Raw genomic sequence first — 20,391 nt, forward strand, 5'->3', positions numbered from 1 at the left:
GGGGGACAGAGAGAGAGGGGGGGGGGGACAGAGAGAGAGAGGGGGGGGGGACAGAGTGAGTGAGAGGGGACAGAGTGAGTGAGAGGGGACAGAGGGAGTGAGAGGGGACAGAGGGAGTGAGAGGGGACAGAGGGAGTGAGAGGGGACAGAGGGAGTGAGAGGGGACAGAGGGAGTGAGAGGGGACAGAGGGAGTGAGAGGGACAGAGGGAGTGAGAGGGGACAGAGGGAGTGAGAGGGGACAGAGGGAGTGAGAGAGAGAGTGAAGGGGAGAGAGAGAGGGAGAGAAAGGGAGAGAGAGAGAGAGAGAGAGAGAGTGAAAGGGGAGAGAGAGAGAGTGAAAGGGGAGAGAGAGAGGGAGAGAGAGAGAGAGTGAAAGGGGAGAGAGAGAGAGAGAGAGAGAGAGAGAGAGAGTGAAAGGGGAGAGAGAGAGGGGAGAGAAAGGGGTGAGAGAGAGAGAGAGAGAGAGAGTGAAAGGGGAGAGAGAGAGAGTGAAAGGGGAGAGAGAGAGAGTGAAAGGGGAGAGAAGAGAGAGAGAGAGAGAGAGTGAAAGGGGAGAGAGAGAGAGAGTGAAAGGGGAGAGAGAGAGAGAGTGAAAGGGGAGAGAGAGAGTGAAAGGGGAGAGAGAGAGAGAGTGAAAGGGGAGAGAGAGAGAGAGTGAAAGGGGAGAGAGTGAGAGAGTGAAAGGGGAGAGAGAGAGAGAGTGAAAGGGAGAGAGAGAGAGAGTGAAAGGGTGAGAGAGAGAGAGAGTGAAAGGGGAGAGAGAGAGTGAAAGGGGAGAGAGAGAGTGAAAGGGAGAGAGAGAGAGAGAGAGAGAAAGGGGAGAGAGAGAGAGAGAGAGAAAGGGGAGAGGGAGAGAGAGAGAGAGTGAAAGGGGAGAGAGAGAGAGAGAGAGAGAGTGAAAGGGGAGAGAGAGAGAGAGTGAAAGGGGAGAGAGTGAAAGGGGAGAGAGAGAGAGAGAGAGAGAGTGAAAGGGGAGAGAGAGAGAGAGAGAGAGAGAGTGTGAAAGGGGAGAGAGTGAAAGGGGAGAGAGAGAGAGAGAGAGAGAGAGAGTGTGAAAGGGGAGAGAGAGAGAGAGAGTGTGAAAGGGGAGAGAGAGAGAGAGAGAGAGAGTGAAAGGGGAGAGAGAGAGAGAGAGAGAGAGTGAAAGGGGAGAGAGAGAGAGAGAGAGAGAGTGAAAGGGGAGAGAGAGAGAGAGAGAGTGAAAGGGAGAGAGAGAGAGAGAGAGAGAGAGTGAAAGGGGAGAGAGAGAGAGAGAGAGAGAGAGTGAAAGGGGAGAGAGAGAGAGAGAGTGAAAGGGGAGAGAGAGAGAGAGAGAGAGTGAAAGGGGAGAGAGAGAGTAAAAGGGACAGAGAATGAAGAGAGCGAGGGGACAGAGAGAGAGGGGACAGAGAGAGTGAAAGGGGACAGAGAGAGTGAACGGGGACAGAGAGATTTGAACGGGGACAGAGAGAGTGAAAGGGGAGAGAGAGAGTGAAAGGGGAGAGAGAGAGTGAAAGGGGAGAGAGAGAGTGAAAGGGGAGAGAGAGAGTGAAAGGGGAGAGAGAGAGTGAAAGGGGAGAGAGAGAGTGAAAGGGGAGAGAGAGAGTGAAAGGGGAGAGAGAGAGAGAAAGGGAGAGAGAGAGAGAAAGGGAGAGAGAGAGTGAAAGGGGAGAGAGAGAGAGAGGGGGGACAGAGAGAGAGACTGAGTGAGGACAGAGAGAGAGGGAGCGGGGCGACAGAGAGAGAGAAAGAGAGAGAGAGAGAGAGAGAGAGCGAGCGGGGGACAGAGAGAGAGAGGAGGGGACAGAGAAGCGGCAGGGACAGAGAGAGCGAGGGGACAGACAGAGGGGGAGAGAGAGAGAGGAGGGGGACACAGAGACAGAGAGAGGGCGGGGGGGACAGAGAGAGGAGAGGGGGGGACAGAGAGAGGGAGAGGGGGGGACAGAGAGAGGGAGAGGGGGGGACAGAGAGAGGGAGAGGGGGGGACAGAGAGAGGGAGAGGGGGGGACAGAGAGAGGAGAGGGGGGGTCAGAGAGAGGGAGAGGGGGGGGACAGAGAGAGGGAGAGGGGGGGACAGAGAGAGGGAGAGGGGGGGACAGAGAGAGGGAGAGGAAGGGACAGAGAGAGGGAGAGGAAGGACAGAGAGAGGGAGAGGAAGGACAGAGAGAGAGGGGAGACAGAGAGGAGGGGGAGACAGAGAGGAAGAGAGAGAGAGAGAGAGGGATAGAGAGAGAGAAAAAGTGAGGGGATAGAGAGAAAGAGTGAGGGGACCGAGAGAAAGAGGGGGGCAGAAAGGGAGGGACAGAGAGTGAGAGGGGAAGAGATAGAGGGGACTGTCATGCAGGCCCCCACCTGCCAAAAATGAGGCACATTAATTTCAACACATGATCATTGATTTTTAAACTGTTACTGGAATAAAGAAAGAACTTGCTTTTAAAAAAGAAACACCAGACTCTTGACTGGAAAGACATTTGCATGTTAACAGGCAGAGCTTAAAAGGGACCAAACTCCATGCCCTGACACATTCTATCCACAATGGACTTTTGATTGCCAGACGCTGAGGGTGGAGGAGCTCGCATTCCAGGTTGACTGCTAAGATTGCCAAATACACAAACGGATCTGGTCAGACCAGTTTAGTCACATGACTAACTGGCTGTTGGAGGTTTTTTTTTAAACTTGCCACAGAGCATTTGAACTCAGAAAGCTGTTTGCTCCTGGACTGAAAAGACCTCTCGTGGCTGGCTTGCTGCAGCCTTTCCTGCCTGCTCCGATCTCTTTCTCACGGAACTGAAGACCCATTAAAGACACATGAACCCCAAGACAGAAAAGTCTCCTACAATGAACAAGGTTTAAGAAGAATACTGGGCCCCAACGAAAAGCAAGACAACCGACAATCAAGGACTCTACAGCGAGCGCAAAGCACAGTAACAAATCCCCTTCAGATATTGCCTCAAACCTTTTCACTTTATTTTTCTTCTGCTCTTTTCTGTCTCTATTTGCATGTGCATATTGTGTAGGCATGATAGCATGGGGTGCGGTGCATATCCATAGGCGTTAACCAAAGTAGAAGTTAAGTTTAAATAAATTTCACTTTTCTTCTTTAAACCTAAGAAAGCCTGTTTGTGCTCATTTCTTTGCCTTATAATTGGAAAGCGGTGAACAAGGATTCACCAAAGGGGACCTCAAACCACGGAGTGTTTAAAATTAAATCCTGTTACAGTGAGACCAAGTGAACGCTGAAAGGGACCCCGAGACACCTTTCTCACCTGGTCGCAACAGCACAGAGAGAGAAAGAAAGGGGGGGGGGGGGGGGGTCAGAGAGGGGGGAACAACAGAGAGAGAGCGGGGAAAGAGAGTGATCAAGATCACTCCAGACAGATGGACATCTATTCAGAATACTCTACATCACTACAAGAAGCGTGTGGGCAAACATTGACTACTTGTGCAAGCAAGAATTGCCAGGTATCTCACTAAATCCGTGTCCAACATAGTGAAGAGAAAGTAAGTCAATAAATTAGTCTTCTCATTTAAGGCTTCTTCACAAAAATGTTCATTTGTTGCTGTTTTGATTAGTAAGATACATTTTTCATTCCTTTATCTTTCTGAAATTGTCTCACCAGGCCCCTATGTAAGACAAAAATATGAAATGTGGGCCCCCCATGTGAAAAGGTTGGACAACCCTGATCTAGAACATTAGTTCAAACTTATCTCTATATTGGACAAGGTGACAATTGTTTAAATTAGTTGAAGATAAATTCAGGACAGTCATGAATGTTTTCTTCACAAAGAGTGAACATTACATGGAATTGTAATTCCAGGTGGGGTAGTGAAGCTGAAAACCATGGAATTGTTTAACATTTGGATTTTACGATGGGGTATGGGGTCTTTTGGATAGGCTGATCTTGATCTTGAAACCACAAAGCAGTAATGGCAGGGAAACAATCACTAAGTGAAACAATCCAGCAGGTACATTTAAAAATACATGTAGTAGCCAAACACCATTAATCTATGGAATACGACAGATGTTGCAAGTTACCAGCTCAGTAACTGTTCCTCTACCATGATTGGCCCAATGTAATTAATGCTTATACTTACATTCTGACTGGCCGCTTTGTGCTTGAAGCAAATGATGGACACAACATATGGCCAATCATCTGGTTCCATTACAACCCCTGCAGCATGTGCGCATGTCACATGAAATGATGTCGAACAATGCTCATATGAACACTGGATACAGGCCCCCGAGATGCTCTTCACTCTTCTCCTGCAGTACACACATTTCTGGTAAAGCAAAAAAAAGACGTGTAAAAATATATCTTTTGGTTATATTTTCACTCGCTTGTAAGCACTAAAATATTTCACAGATTATCTTGAATTAAGTGAAGTGAAGCAGAGTGTGTTAACATGCAAACAAATTAAGAGCAGGAGTAGGACACTCAGCCCCTCGAGCCTGCTCCACCATTCAATAAGATCATGGCTGATCTGATTGTAACCTCAACTCCACATTCCCACCTACCCCTAATAACCTTTCACCTCCTTGCTCATCAAGAATCTATCTACCTCCGCCTTAAAAATATTCAAAGACTCTGCTTCCACCGCCTCTTGAGCAAGAGAGTTCCAAAGACTCACCACCCTCAGAGAAAAGATTTCTCCTCATCTGTCTTAAATGGGCGACCCCTTTTTTTTTTTTTAAAACAGTGACCCCTTGTTCTAGATTCTCCCACAAGAGGAAACATCCTTTCCACATCTACCCTGTCAAGACCCCGTAGAATCTTATATGTTTCAATCAAGTCATCTCTTACTCTTCTAAACTCTAGCGGATACAAGCCTAGCCTGTCTTACCTTTCCTCATAAGACAACCTGCCCATTCCAGGTATTAGTCTAGTAAACCTTCTCTGAACTGCTTCCAATACATTTACATTCTTCCTTAAATCAGGACACCAATTCTGCACACAGTACTCCACATATGAGAGTGTAGACTGATGGGGCGTTAATTGGCCGGGTTGGACTTGTCCTGCTTTTTGTGTACAGGACAGACCTGGGCAATTTTCCACATTGCAGGGTAGTTGCCAGTGTTGTAGCTGTACTGGAACAGCTTGGCTAGGGGTGCGGCAAGTTCTGGAGCACAGGCCTTCAGTACTATTGCCGGAATATTGTCAGGACTCATAGCCTTTGCAGTATCCAGTGCCTTCAGTCGTTTCTTGATATCACGTGGAGTGAATCAAATTGGCTGAAGACTGGCATTTGTGATGCTGGGAACGTCAGGAGGGGGTCGAGATGGATCATCAACTCGGCACTTCTGGCCTGCTTCAGCCTTATCTTTCGCACTGATGTGCTGGGCTCCCCCATCATTGAGGATGGGGATATTTGTGGAGCCACCTCCTCCAGTTAGTTGTTTAATGGTCCACCACCATTCACGGCTGGATGTGGCAGGACTGCAGAGCTTAGATCTGATCCGTTGGTTATGGGATCGCTTAGCTCTGTCTATTGCATGCTGCTTATGCAGTTTGGCATGCAAGTAGTCCTGGGTTGTAGTTTCACCAGGTTGACACCTCATTTTGAGGTATGCCTGGTGCTGCTGCTGGCATGCACTCTTCATTGAACCAAGGTTGGTCTCTTGGCTTGATGGTAATGGTAGAGTGGAGGATATGCCGAGCCATGAGGTTACAGATTGTGGTTGAGTACAATTCTGCTACTGCTGATGGCCCACAGCGCCTCATGGATGCCCAGTTTTGCATTGCTAGATCTGTTCAAAATCTATCCTATTTAGCACAGTGATAGTGCCACACAACACGATGGACGGTATCCTCAATGTGAAGGTGGACTTTGTCTCCACAAGGACTGTGTGGTGGTCACTCCTAACAATACAGTCATGGACAGATGCATCTGCAGCAGGCAGATTAGTGAGGACAAGGTCAAGTATGTATTTCCCTCCTGTTGGTTCCCCCACCATCTGCCACAGACCCAGTTTAGCAGCAATCTCCTTTAGTACTCGGCCAGCTCGGTCAGTAGTGGTGCTACCGAACCACTCTTGGTGATGGACATTGAAGTCCCCCACCCAGAGTACATTTTGTGCCCTTGCCACCCTCAGTGCTTCCTCTAAGTGGTGTTCAACATGGAGGAGTACTGACTCAACAGCTGAGGGAAAGCGGTATGTGATAATCAGTAGGAGGTTACCTTGCCCATGTTTGACCTGATGCCATGAGACTTCATGGGGTGCGGAGTCGATGTTGAGGACTCCCAGGGCAACTCTTTCCCTACTGTAGACCACTGTCCTGCCACCTCTGCTGGGTCTGTCCTGCCGGTGGGACAGGACATACCCAGGGATAGTGATTGCAGTGTCTGGGACATTGTCTGTAAGGTATGATTCCATGAGTATGACTATGTCAGGCTGTTGCTTGACTAGTCTGTGGGACAGCTCTCCCAACTTTGGCACAAGCCCCCAGATGTTAGTAAGGAGGACTTTGCAGAGTCGACAGGGCTGGGTTTGCCATTGTCGTTTCCGGTGCCTAGGTCGATGCCGGGTGGTCCGTCCGGTTTCATTCCTTTTTATTGACTTCGTAGCAGTTAGGTACAACTGAGTGGCTTGCTAGGCCATTTCAGAGGGCATGTAAGAGTTAACCACATTGCTGTGGGTCTGGAGTCACATGCAGGCCAGACCAGGTAAGGACAGCAGATTTCCTTCCCTTTCTGCTGTGGTGGGATTCGAACCCATGTCCCCAGATTAATACCCTGGGTCTCTGGGTTACTAGTCAGGTGATATTACCACTACGCCACCCAGGCGATGGGATGGGATGGGTAATTCCCTTTTCCTCTGACTGTGGGGGAGGGTTCTTTGTTAATCTCCCCTTTATTCTCTGGGACATTCCTACCTGCAGCTGTGTGTGCAGGCCGTACTGCCCTCCCCTGTGGCACTTCGACTAGGTGAGGCATCACCCTCATGGTTTCTCTGCCCCCTAAAAGGTCTTTTTTTGTCTCTGCAGGTTCCTGTAAATGCTGTTCGCAACTCTGGTGGGGTGCTTCCAGAGTCTGCATTTACGTAGGACGTTGAGGGGTCTAACTTTTCAAATTTTTCAGAGTTGACTGATCGGACAGTAGGGGTTTTCATCCGGGATTCCTCCCAGACTTTCTTTAACCCACCCTCTTGGTCACTTTTTCCCCTTCCCTGTCTAACCTTTTGCCGGCCTTGTGCCTGCCTGCCTGCCCCCTTTTTCTCTCGGCGGAAGTCCCTTACAGTTCACCAGCCCCCTGCTGGAGGGTCCTCCTAACACCGGTACAGGACTGAGGGGAGCAGCTTTCACTGCAAGTTGGGGTTTCCCCATAACCTGGTACATTTGGCAACTCCTGCAGTACTCCACCACATTTTTGTGGAGTTTTGGCCAGTCAAACTGCTGTCTTATGTGGGCTTGGCCCTTCATATACCGGCATGTACACCCACTGTAGTCTCGTGGGCCCTTCTTAATATTTCTTCCCGATATTTCTGCTGGACCACTAACTGGCGAACTACTGTCCGCTCCTTGTTCTCAGGTCTGCACGAGAACTCCATTTCCTCATCAGTACCTCATTCTTTAAATAGTAGCAATCAGGGACTTCCTCTGCTTCACTTTCAGACTGGGCAGCCTATGCTAACTCTCGCAACACTGGGAAGGCTCGCTGAGCCTTAGCGAGGGAAAATCCATTTAATTAATTTCCTGGGTCTTCTAACTTTCCAAAGAAAGTCTCAGACAGGCAGACCTCATGGTCATTTGCCTGCAGTACCAATGCAGCCTCCTCTGAGCGAGCTGGTTTAATCATGGCCTGATCCACTACACATTCAGGGAAACTGCAGGGGGCCGTCTCCTGCCACTGCCCTGTCGCTCTGACCTCCTGCGTTCTTTCTTTCACTACTGGGGGGCTACCATCTTCACCCCGCCAGATCATTACCTAGGAGCAGGTCAACCCCATCCACAGGCAAACTAGGGACAATCCATACGGTCAACTGTCCCGAAGCTAGGTCATACTCCAGGTGCACCCGGTGTACAGGTACAGGCATACACTACCCTCCAATACCATTCACCACCATTTTGGTTCACTGCACTCTCTGGGGGAAAGCTCAGGCCTTTTCCCAGTAAAAGGGATCTAGTGGCCCCTCTGTCCCTGAGAATTACTATGGGCTTGCTTGCCCCACTCGAGGGGTATGGGGTTATTTTCCCTTCAGACACAAAGCCTTGATAACCCTCAGGAATCTTAGTAAATTTTACTGAACTTACAGCCATAAGCTTCCTGAATCTCACTCTTACTGCAGTTAAAGCCACAGCTTGTTCTGTTGTGCTTTCCATCAGGTCCCCGTCTTCACTGAGCGGGTGTGCCCTGATTAACCAGACTAGTTTTCCCTTTAGTTTCCAGCAATCAGCTTTTAAATGCCCTGATTTATTACAGTGGAACACACAGGTCTCCGGATCTCACTCTTGCTCACAGTACCTTCCTTTTTGGCTGGAGGAGGGCCTCCTGTGTCTCCTGCTTTCTTTTCTCTCCCAGGACTGCTTGGGCAGAGATCACCTTCCCACCCTTTGTCCTTTTCGGATGTGTGGAGGTGATTAGGAAAGGTTCTCCCCGGGAAACTGACTTAGAAATTAAAGCAAACTCATCGGCTACAACGGCCGCTTGCTGGGCGCTCTGAACCCGCTGCTCCTCTACGCAGGTCTTTATGGAGAGCGGGAGAGAGTTTTTAAATTCCCCTAACAGAACTAATACTCTGAGATTCTAATTGCTGAGCTGTACTTTAAGAGCCCTCAGCCACTGGTCAAAAGACAGCTGCTTACTTCTTTCAAACTCCAGATAAGTTTGAGAGTTTTAAACTTTTGGCACTAGGCTTTGGGTACTAATTGATATGCCCCGAGGATAGCATTTGTGGCCAGTTCATAATTTGATGAACTCTCATCTGGCAACAAGGAATAAACCTCATGGGCTTTTCCAGTTAGCTTGCTTTGTAGGAAAAGAGACCAGGTCTCAGCTGGCCATTTTAGCTGCTCTGCGAGTTTCTCAAAAGACACAAAAATCGCTTCCACATCTTCCTCATTGAATTTTGGGATCAGATGAGCTCGTTTTAACAATTCTGTACCCAGTCCTGAATTACGCTCCTCCATATTGGCCATGTTTTCACTGGGCTGTCGCCCCCTAGTTAACTCAAGCCGCTTCAACTCTCTTCGTATTCTTTCTGGAATATTCTTTCTCTCTCTCCTGCCTCTCTGTTTCTTCTCGTTCCTTCTGGAAGGCTCTCTCTTTCTTCCAATCCAAGTTTCTTCTATTCCAATTGTATCTTTGCTGACAATACCCTGTCAGATTCTGCTTCTAACCCTGTTTCTGCACCTTCAGATACAAGGGAAAAATGGCTGGCCACTAGCCTTAAGAGTTCAGACTTCCTAGCCTTGCCACGTACAGTGATCCCACACTGCTCAGCCATTTTCCTCAACTCCTCCATAGACAGTGCTTTTAACTTATCCCAAGTTACTTCACCCTGGCTTGGAGAGCTACTAGCTTCAGTTGCAGACATGTTAGTATTAAATCACACACAACCACACAAAAACCTGTATTGAAAACTTGCTCTTTTTTGCTTGGGAACAATTTGGCTTCCCACTTCCAATTTCTCTCGTTTGTCTATGGGTAAAATCCCAGATGCTAGCACTCAAATTTCTGTTACGACCAGGTGAGAAAAGTGTCTAGGGTTCCCTTTCAGCCTTCACCTAGTTTTACAGTAGCAGAATTTAATTTTAAACACACCGCGTTTTGAGCTTCCCCTTGGTGAATCTTTGTTCACTGCTTTCCAATTATAAGGCAAAGAAATGAGCACAAACAGGCTTTCTTAGGTTTACAGAAGAAAAGTGAAATTTATTAAAACTTAAATTCGGTTAATGCCTACGTATATACTTCGCGCCCCATGCTAGCATGCATACATGATACGCACATGCAAATAGAGACAGAAAAGAGCAGAAGAAAAATAAAGTGGTGAGGTTTGAGGCAATCTCCGAACAGTTTCTTGTTACTGTGCTTCCAGCTCATTGTACAGTCCTTTTGTAGGTAATTCTTGCTTTTCGTTGGGGCCCGGTATTCTTCTTAAACCTTGTTCACTGTAGAAGACTTTTCTCTCTTGGGGTTCCTGAGTCTTCAATGGATTCCAAAGCTGGTGAAAAAGAGATGAGAGCAAACAGGAGAGAGATGTTCTCAATCCAGGAGCCAGGAGCCGTCTGTCTTCAAACACGGTTTTCTCCAATTTAAAACTCTCAATTCAAAACTCTGCAACAGCCAGTTAGTCATGTGACTAAACTGGTCTGACCACATCCGTTCTGTGTATTGAGAGCAGGGACTGGTTCCTTTGTTCCAACACTGTCTGCTAGTATGCAAAAATGTCTTTCCGGCTCGGGGGCCTGGCAATTCCTTGTAATAGGCCCTCTTTTCTTCCCAGCAACAATTAGAATTTAATGTCCAAGTGGTGAAATTATGTGCCTCATTCTTGGCAGGTGGGGGCCTGCATGACCATAAATGGTAACATTCTATTAGCTTTCTTAATTACTGCTGTATGTGCATACTAACCTTTAACAGGAGCAAATATTACCGTGAAGTAAATTTAAACTGAAAAAGATTCCCAGTGGTCAGGTGGTACAATAAAATAGGGTCGCAAGAGGGTAAATTTGGTCAAGTTTCAATGTTATTACTGTACATGAGAATAACGCCTTTTTAAAGGCACTATTTGCCTATGACCACGAATGTACGTCAGTCCCAATATCAGTACTGGGAATGGAAACAAAACCTGCTACCATCTGTTTCTTAAATTGCCAAGCCTATAGTCCCAATATAATTACTATGAATAGACCCATTCTAATCCCATGTATTCAAGCATACATCACTAGCCATGCTGACGGAATTCTTGGGATCCTTCACTGTTTTCAGTAATAGTGACCTTCAGCAACCAAAAGGTCCAACCCAATTGCTGGATATCCTGGACTTTTCGCTTGAAGAATCATTTTGAGAACAGGGTTTAAAACTTTATTTCCATCAGGAGTTTTATGTGGATTCAAATCATATTAATATCGAATCACATTAAATTAGCCAAACAGAATATCATGCTGAATACTGACTGACAGCAAGACACTTACAGGTGCTTTCTTCCAAAATTGAGCTGAACTTCCCTTTGAAACGGAGTGTTAAGTGGCCAGTCTGAGCTGATGCCAGCTCTTTATAACACCTTTTATCCGACAATTCTATCAATAGTTCTCCACTTAATTTACCTGTAGAGTATCACTTTATGCAAGATTCCATACCTCCTTCCCCCCACCCCCCCAAAAAATAACACAAACACAGTTAGACGTAGGTGATGGATTCAGGTCCAGAATGCTTAGTTGTGGTCAACATGTACCCAGCCAATAAGTTTAAACAAAGCTTTAACTTGAAGTGACCCTTGGGTTGTTCACAGATTTTGACACAATTCCTACTATTCCACACCTTGACGGTACAATAATCATCTTTTAATTAACGAATAAAGGAGGGATAGGTAGGAACTGGGCAAGGGGCGGGGGGGGGGAAGTTGTGGTGTGTGCAGGGGAATATAGTTGGACTGCTATTAAACAAATTGCACCTTTGTACATTCAACATTGCCTGAACAGAATGAAGATGTGTGGTGTTTGGTATCGAAATACAATTTTTAAAAAATATATAAAAGGAAATAGAAAGACATAGCAGACAAAACTCAATGATTTTATTCCTGTGCCTCTAAAGCAATATGGACCATTGTTGAGAAGATTAATTGATTCCATGAGATACAAGAAAGGAGGATTGGTATAAATCCCATTTTCATCTTACTCAATATAAAACTTTGAACAGCTTTTACAAAACTTTGAAAGGGTGAAGAGGAACATTGATTTTGAACTCCTCAAGGTTTTGAAGATGTGGAATAGAAATAGGGAAAGAAAGAAAATGACTTTTTTTGTATTTTTCCACACACAAAACATTCTTAATGCACAGACAATGAATTACTCAAAGTCAAGTCACTGCGTTTTTTTTGGTAAGCATAATGGTCAACTTGCTCATAGCAAATGCCCCATAAACAGCCAGGAAATGAATGACAAGCTAACCTGTTTTAGTGGTGGTGTTGGCCACAACACCAGAAGAATTCTTGCTCTTCTTGGAAAGGCACCTTAAGATCTTTTTTGTCCACCTGAGCTGAAGGGCCTTGATTTAAATTTGAAAAACAGAAAACTCAATTGATTTACCCTTTCAGTACTGTACTTAAGTGGCATCCTTGAATAAACGTTCAAGTCCTTGAATCAAACACTCATGGCATTTCAGTTGAATCCACGACCTTCTGGTTCAGAGGTGAGATGCTGCTGCTGACCATTAAAAATCAGAAAAAACTGCAGTGTTGTTTTATAGAGAAAATGATAATGAAAATGAAAAGTCACTTGGATGTGATTCACCTGGCAGCTGACCCCATTGAGGTATAGACAAGGTAAATCCAGAATGCTACTTCAAAATAAGCCATGACAGCAGGAATAGGAGGGCAGTTTGAAAGTGGCAAAAGCCAAATTTTAGGCAAGTTCTTCAATAAAAGAGTGATCAGCTTATGAATGGACTTGGGAAAGTCCAAAAAACCCTACTTAAGGAATAGTTGGATACTGTGAAAAGGTGTTGGGGAGGGAGATGGGGGTGCGGGGGAGAAAACATGACCTGTAGGGTCTTTCTGGATAAATGGGCCAAATGGCAATCCTCACTTACTTCAATGGTTTGTAATCTCTCTCTCCTGCCTTTCGTAAACAAAGAATATTGACAACTTTGTGACTTTTAGTCTTATACCGAGGATTAGCGATGTGTCTTCAGGATGGGAGAATGACTTTGAAGCAGTGCTTTTCTTTAATATAAGTTCGTAGGAAAATTGAAAGGAACATAGGAGCAGGAGTAGGAACTGGGGGCAATCCACATTGAAAATCGGTAGAGCTTAAGTTTCCTGCTCACCCATCATCTTGCAATTGGAGACAATGGCAGCTCTTAACCTCAGAGTCCTGACCCCATGGCACCTCCTTTCTCTGACAGTTCTTAAGTGCAGAGAGTTCAGGCAAACCAAACCCACATTCTCTTGAATACAAATCATGGCACTGAACCACCCATAATTTCACACTAGTTTCAAAGTTGTCAATATTAGTTGTTTATGAAAAGGAGAGAGACAGATTACAAACCATTTAACTAAGTATAAGTGAAGTGGCCTTTATTTTTAATATGTAATATGTAGCAACATAAATAATCCGACCGAATGACAATGGCTGGTGTGTAACTCTAGTTTCATTTCAGAGAACACATGAACATGGCTGATTTTAGAAACAGAAATGTCACAATTGTGTAGTTAGGTGTACCTTTGTGCAGCTGTGATTGAGGAACCGATATGTAGCAAAGCAGCTAAAATAATTGAAAATTGGCTTTAAGAAAAAAGGTGCATTTAAAAAAAAACCACCTCATTTGTTTCAGTAGATATACTGACACGGTCACCAAGAATGATCGGCCAACAGGACGAAAGCTTGAAATTCTCCTGCAAGCAAAACACACTCTGCTATCTCTGGAAACTTTCTGATTTTCAGAATATTTTAATGAAGACCAACTCCTTGAATTGAATTGTGACTCAGTATGCATATTGTCTGAGGAGTACAGCTAAAGACTAGTTCATCTTTATGGCTCAGCAGATGGGTCCTTGTTAATATGTTGGTGGTAACAAAGAATGATTAGATTTCAAAGAAATTATGCACGTTTCGCAAGAAAGTCTTTTTGTCTATTAGATGTTCCATCAACTTGATAATAGTGATTCTTATTAATAAGAACATCCAGTTTTTTTTATGTTTTTGTAAATTGTCCTCAAAACAAAATCTTTCAAAACATAAAATAAATTAATGTGCTTCTTTGTTTATGCGTACCACTACAGATCCAACATGTATGCTCCTATTCTGCGCTTATTACTTGACCTGGTTGCCACTGAACACAGCACGTTCACCCTTGATTTTCACAGTTTACCACATATCAAATGCCCTTTAATCACTTCAGAGTCATAGAGTTATACAGCACAGAAACAGGCCCTTCGGCCCATCGTGTCTGTGCCGGCCATCAAGCACCTAGCTATTCTAATCCCACTTTGTGCCCTTTAAGGTAAAATATTTAATTAATTTCAATTAGAATAAAAATTAGCAGCAGCATCACCAGCTTGAACTTAATAGGCGTTTTAGACAACAGGAGACCCCCAGGCTCTTTCCTGGAAGGCAGAAGAGGGAGAGTGTTAGGGGAGGTGGCCAAAGAGACTTTAAAGACACTTTTGAAGATGGTGAGAAAGGTAGAAAGAGATGGGATTACAAATAAAATTCTAGTGGGATGGAGGAGATTACAAAGAAAATTCCAGAATGCGTGGTGGCTGACAGCTCGGCCACCTAAGATGGAAATAGGAGAATCAAAGAACTTTGTGATCTAGAGTCAATGAGTGGCAAACATATACAGAGTACTCCATTTTAAACATAAATTTATGCACGGTTTAAATTTGTGAATCCTTGGTCCCCTCTTTTTGCAACAGAAAATATGAAAATAATAGCAAATTTAAATGGGTAGTGAGGGAGGAAAACTGCAACCCAACCACTGGGTCAGCTAAGTGGCAGATGCTATGGTAAACCCATCAGCTAAGCCCAGGCACAACCAAGTACCTTGGAACCAAGATTAACAGATGGAAGGGAACAATTATAGTTCCCTCTGCCAATCAAAATCAAAATACAGGTTTGTGGAACACCCCTCCCACTTCAATATGTGTCCATGATTTTTGGGGGTGGATTTCTAATGGTACAGCTATGGTATTAGTCATTGTACTTTTAATAGGAGCTGCTTAAGATTGACTGTTGCCTTAAGTGTAACTTCAAGATATAAACTTTCCATAAGCAGTCCATTATCTCGGATTTTGTTGCATGAAAATCAAATAGAACAAACGTCACCTAAGCATCCACATAAGACACGAGCAACAAACATGACAAACTACGTTGTATTTGAATGGACTTTTTCAAAGACGCTAGCTTATAAGTAAATCATCTCTATGACAATCAACAATTTAATCTGGGATGAAAAAGTAGCAAGGGCGTTAATAGGAAATCAAAGTTAATTGAAGATGTTTTTAAAAATTAAAATTCCTCTGTACAACACTTTATTTATAGGACCCACTGTTTATCAGAGGAGTGGCTGTGATGTTTGTATGAGGTCGTCTTAATACTGAACAATTAGATAATGTGAAATAAGCCATTTGGTGGTGATGATCGAGCTGAGTAAAACTGCCTCATCCTTCTGAAGGTAATTTATTGTGCCATTCTTTTGGGCTATACCCAACAACTCAACAGAATGATAAAACTCCTTCCTAACTGCAGAGAGTAGAGGGGATCTTGAGACATTCAAGGATTTTCAGAACCATATGATCAGCATGTTAGAGCTTCACCTTCTCTTATTTTTATTTATGGGACAGAAATTTCCCCGGATATGGTATCCTCTTCACTGGGACAAATGATTTCATTGCAGTAAGTGAAAGGAAGAGGCTGCGTGTGTATAATCTAAGCAGTTCCCATGTTGGCTCCGTGAAGATCAATGCAATTCGTTTCCACAACCAAGATTTGGCATTTAATTATTTGGAATTTTAATGTTATAAATAATTTACACATATGATAAACTATGCATCACAAAATTATAACACATTTTGCAAATCTGTTAGCGGTCCCCATGGTACAATTGCAAGTACTAAAATACTTGGAAATAATTTTGCAATTGTACCCAAGCTTCCCCTACACATACATTAAGGCTTAAATAGGTGCAGTGATGGTTCCTTGCACATTCATCTTAGAGGCAGTCAGACCCAAGCAGGAGGAAAGCAGCATCTCATCTCCCTCCTTCACCTCCTAACTAACTATGAATCGTTGGGGGGACAGCAGGGGAGGGATAGCAGTTGTGCTCCTTTCGACAGCATCTTCCAAACCCGCAACCTCCACCACTTAGAAGGACAAGGGCAGCAGATGCATGGGAACACCACCTCCAAGCCACACACCTGACTTGGAACTATATAGCCGTTCTTTCACTGCCGCTGGGTCAAAATCCTGGAACTCCCTTCCTAAGAGCACTGTGGGTGTACCTACCCAGCATGGACTGCAGTGGTTCAAGAAGACAGCTCACCACCACCTTCTCAAAGGGCAATTAGGGATGGGCAATAAATGCTGGCATAGCCAGCGATGCCACATCCCATGAATGAATAAAAAAAACCTCTAATTGGAAAAATAAACAACATACCAGGAGCTACAAGGTGTCAAACTAAAAATATACTGATTAGGAAGCAATCAAAATACCAGTGTGTTACTAATAACCATATATCTTTCAAAGAGTGACACAACCACAATGGGTCAAATGGCCTCCTTTTGTGTGGAATGATTCTATATTAAAATCTTACATCTGTTTACACTTATCTCCAAAAACTTAATGCAGGTTTGTGACACACTTTTGTGACAACTGCCATGATAAATTCACCCATCCACATTTATAATGGAATTGCCTTTGTAAACATGTCACGCTGTAATTATACCCTTCCATAAAGGTGCTGTGGCACCACAATTTTGTGCCTCCCATCTTTTCTGCTTGGACTGCAGAGAAACTCCTGTGCTCCAAATCAACCTCCCAATTGCCACAGATTGTGCCAATTAAAAGAAAAAAAATGCAACAGCGAGCATTTATGTAGTGCTTTGCACATCCTCAGGATATTCCAAAGTGCTTCACAGTCAACAAAATAAATGTGACAATAAAGTCCCATAGACAGCAATAAGATAAATGACCTGTTTTTGGAGGTCACGATTGAAGGATAAATGTCATTCAGGGCACTGAGATCTTTTACGTCCACCTAAACAGATAGAAGGGGACTCAGTTTACGTCTCATCTAAAAGACAGCACCACCAACAATGTATTCTCTGTACTATATTGAGTCCCAGACTAGATGATGTGCTCAAGTCCCGAGAGTAAAGCTTGCATCAGTGATCCACTGGCTGAGTGCTGCCACTTAACTATAAGTAATCTGAAATCCAAGTGATACAAAATTAATTGCAATGTATGACTTTAAAATTAGAACTAGATTACATCTATGCACCCTGGAACAGTTATGCCCCCCACCCTCTAACCCTGCTTCATATGAAGACCAATGTTCCCTGTTAAATTTTGATTTTATTGCAGATAGAACCATAGAAACCACAGAAAAGTTTCAGCACAGAAAGAGGCCAGTTATCCCATCGTGTCTGCGCCGGCTAAAAAACTAGCTGCCCATTCTAACCCCACCTTCCAGCACCTGGTCTATAGCCTTGCAGGTTACAGCACTTCAGGTGCAGGTCCAGGTACCTTTTAAAAGGAGTTGAGGATTTCTGCCTCCACCACCGATATGGGCAGCGAATTCCAGACACCCACAGGGTGAAAAGGTTTTTCCTCATGTCCTCTCTAATCCTTCTACCAATCACCTTAACTCTGTGCCTCCAGTAACTGACCTCTCCACTAGGGGAAACAGGTCTTTCCTGTCTACTCCATCTAGGCCCCTCATAATTTCGTACACCTCAATTAAGTCACCTCTCAGCCTCCTCTGTTCTAAGGAAAACAACCCTAACCTATCCAATCTTTCCGCATAGCTGCAATTTTTCAGCCCTGGCAACATTCTTGTAAATCTCCTCTGTACTCTCTCCACAGCAATTATGTCCTTCTTGTGATGTGGTGACCAGAACTGTACGCAATACTCCATCTGTGGCCTAACCAGTGTTTTACACAGTTCCAGCATTACATCCCTGCTTTTGTATTCTATACTTCAGCCAATAAAGGAAAGCATTCCATATGCCTTCTTCACCACTGTATCTACCTGTCCTGCCACCTTCAGGGACCAGTGGACATGCACTCCAAGGTCTCTCACTTCCTCTACCCCTTTCAATATCCTCCCGTTTATTGTGTATTCCCTAGCTTTGTTTGCCCTCCCCTAATGCATTACCTCACACTTCTCCGGATTGAATTCCTTTTGCCACTTTTCCACCCACTCAACCAAACTATTGATATCATTCTGGAGTCTACAACTATCCTCTTCACGGCGGATTTTTGTGTCATCAGCAAATTACCCAATCATGCCTCCCACATTTAAGTCCAAATCATTAATATATACCACAAATAGCAAGGGACCAGACACTGAGCCCTGTGGAACGCCACTGGAAACTGCTTTCCATTGGCAAAAACATCTGTCGACCATTACCCTTTGTTTCCTGTCACTGAGCCACTTTTGGATCCAACTCGCCACATTCCCCTGTATCCCATGGGCTTTTACTTTTCTGACCAGTCTGCAATGTGGGACCTTGTCAAATGCCTTACCAAAATCCATGTAGACAACATCCACTGCACTACTCTCATCAATTGCCCTTGTTACTTCCTCAAAAAATTCAATTAAGTTGGTATTACACGAACTTCCCTTTAAAGCCTGGCTACCCGACCCGAACCAGACTACATGTTCGGGTTGGGTCTGTATTCCGCGTCCAGCATTCGGGCTCGGGTGGGGTCAGGCTGGACTGTTTTGTTTCATATTGTTTTCATTTTAATATACACTTAATCTAATATGTTTATTATTTTCGGGTCGGGTCGGGCATTTAAAAAATTAAAGGACTCGGGCCAGGGTCGGGTTCATCCACTATTTCCTTCCTGGCTTCCTTTAACCACTTGGGATACAATCAATCCAGCCCTGGTGATTTATCCACTGTCAAGGATACCAGACCCTCCAGTACTTCCTCTCTCATGCTTATCGTATCTAATATTTCACACTCCTCCTCTTTAACTACAATGCCTGCATCATCCCTCTCCTTTGTGAAGACAGAGGCAAAGTACTCATTAAGAACACTGCTCACATCCATGCATTAGTTACTTTGTACATCTCTGATAGGCCGTATCCTTTCCTTAGTCATCCTCTTGCTCTAATGTACTAAGAACAAAGAACAGTACAGCACAGGAACAGGCCATTCGGCCCTCCAAGCCTGTGCCGATCTTGATGCCTGCTTAAACTAAAACCTTCTGCACTTCCGGGGACTATATCCCTCTATTCCCATCCTTTTCATGTATTTGTCAAGATGCCTCTTAAAAGTCATTATCGTATCTGCTTCCACCACCTCCCCCGGCAGCAAGTTCGAGGCACTCACCACCCTCTGTGTAAAGAACTTGCCTCGCACATCCCCTCTAAACTTTGCCCCTCTCACCTTAAACCTATGTCCCCTAGTAACTGACTCTTCCACCCTGGGAAAAAGCTTCTGACTATCCACTCTGTCCATGCTGCCTTTGCAAACCTCTATCATGTCGCCCCTCCACCTCCGTCGTTCCAGTGAAAACAATCCGAGTTTTTCCAACCTCTCCTCATAGCTAATGCCCTCCAGACCAGGCAACATCCTGGTAAACCTCTTCTGTACCCTCTCCAAAGCCTCCACGTCCTTCTGGTAGTGTGGCTACCAGAATTGCACGCAATATTCTCAGTGTGGCCTAACTAAAGTTCTGTACAGCTGCAGCATGACTTGCCAATTTTTATACACTATGTCCCGCCCGATGAAGGCAAGCATGCCGTATGCCTTCTTGACTACCTTATCCACCTGCATTGCCACTTTCAGTGACCTGTGGACCTGTACGCCCAGATCTCTCTGCCTGACAATACTCCTAAGGGTTCTGCCATTTACTGTATACTTCCCACCTGCATTAGATCTTCCAAAATGCATTACCTCACATTTGTCTGGATTAAACTCCATTTGCCATTTCTCCGCCCAAGTCTCCAACCGACTTATATCCTGCTGTATCCTCTGACAATCCTCATCACTATCCGCAACTCCACCAACCTTTGTGACGTCCGCAAACTTACTAATCAGACCAGCTACATTTTCCTCCAAATCATTTATATATACTGCAAAGAGCAAAGCTCCCAGCACTGATCCCTGCGGAACACCACTAGTCACATCCCTCCATTCAGAAAAGCACCCTTCCACTGCTACCCTCTGTCTTCTATGACCGAGCCAGTTTTGTATCCATCTTGCCAGCTCACCTCTGATCCCGTGTGACTTCACCTTTTGTACCAGTCTGCCATGAGGGACCTTGTCAAAGGCTTTACTGAAGTCCACATAGATAACATCCACTGCCCTTACTTCATCAATCATTTTTGTCACTTCCTCAAAAAACTCAATCAAATTAGTGAGACACGACCTCCCCTTCACAAAACCATGCTGCCTCTCGCTAATAAGTTTGTTTGTTTCCAAATGGGAGTAAATCCTGTCCCGAAGAATCCTCTCTAATAATTTCCCTATCACTGACGTAAGGCTCACCGGCCTATAATTTCCTGGCTTATCCTTGCT

General features: G+C 44.8%; 1 protein-coding gene across 1 annotated transcript in view; it reads right to left on the reverse strand.

Moving 5' to 3' along the window:
• Nucleotides 1-20,391, reverse strand: part of LOC137351457 (lysine-specific demethylase 4B-like) — a 393,540-nt gene that overhangs the window by 50,911 nt on the left and 322,238 nt on the right. The window contains exon 14 of the mRNA XM_068015905.1: nt 4,076-4,261. Coding sequence (XP_067872006.1) covers nt 4,076-4,261 — 186 coding nt within the window. The remainder of the gene's footprint in view (nt 1-4,075; nt 4,262-20,391) is intronic.

The sequence above is a fragment of the Heterodontus francisci genome, chromosome 36, assembly GCF_036365525.1.
Source record: "Heterodontus francisci isolate sHetFra1 chromosome 36, sHetFra1.hap1, whole genome shotgun sequence".
Classification (NCBI taxonomy): domain Eukaryota; kingdom Metazoa; phylum Chordata; class Chondrichthyes; order Heterodontiformes; family Heterodontidae; genus Heterodontus; species Heterodontus francisci.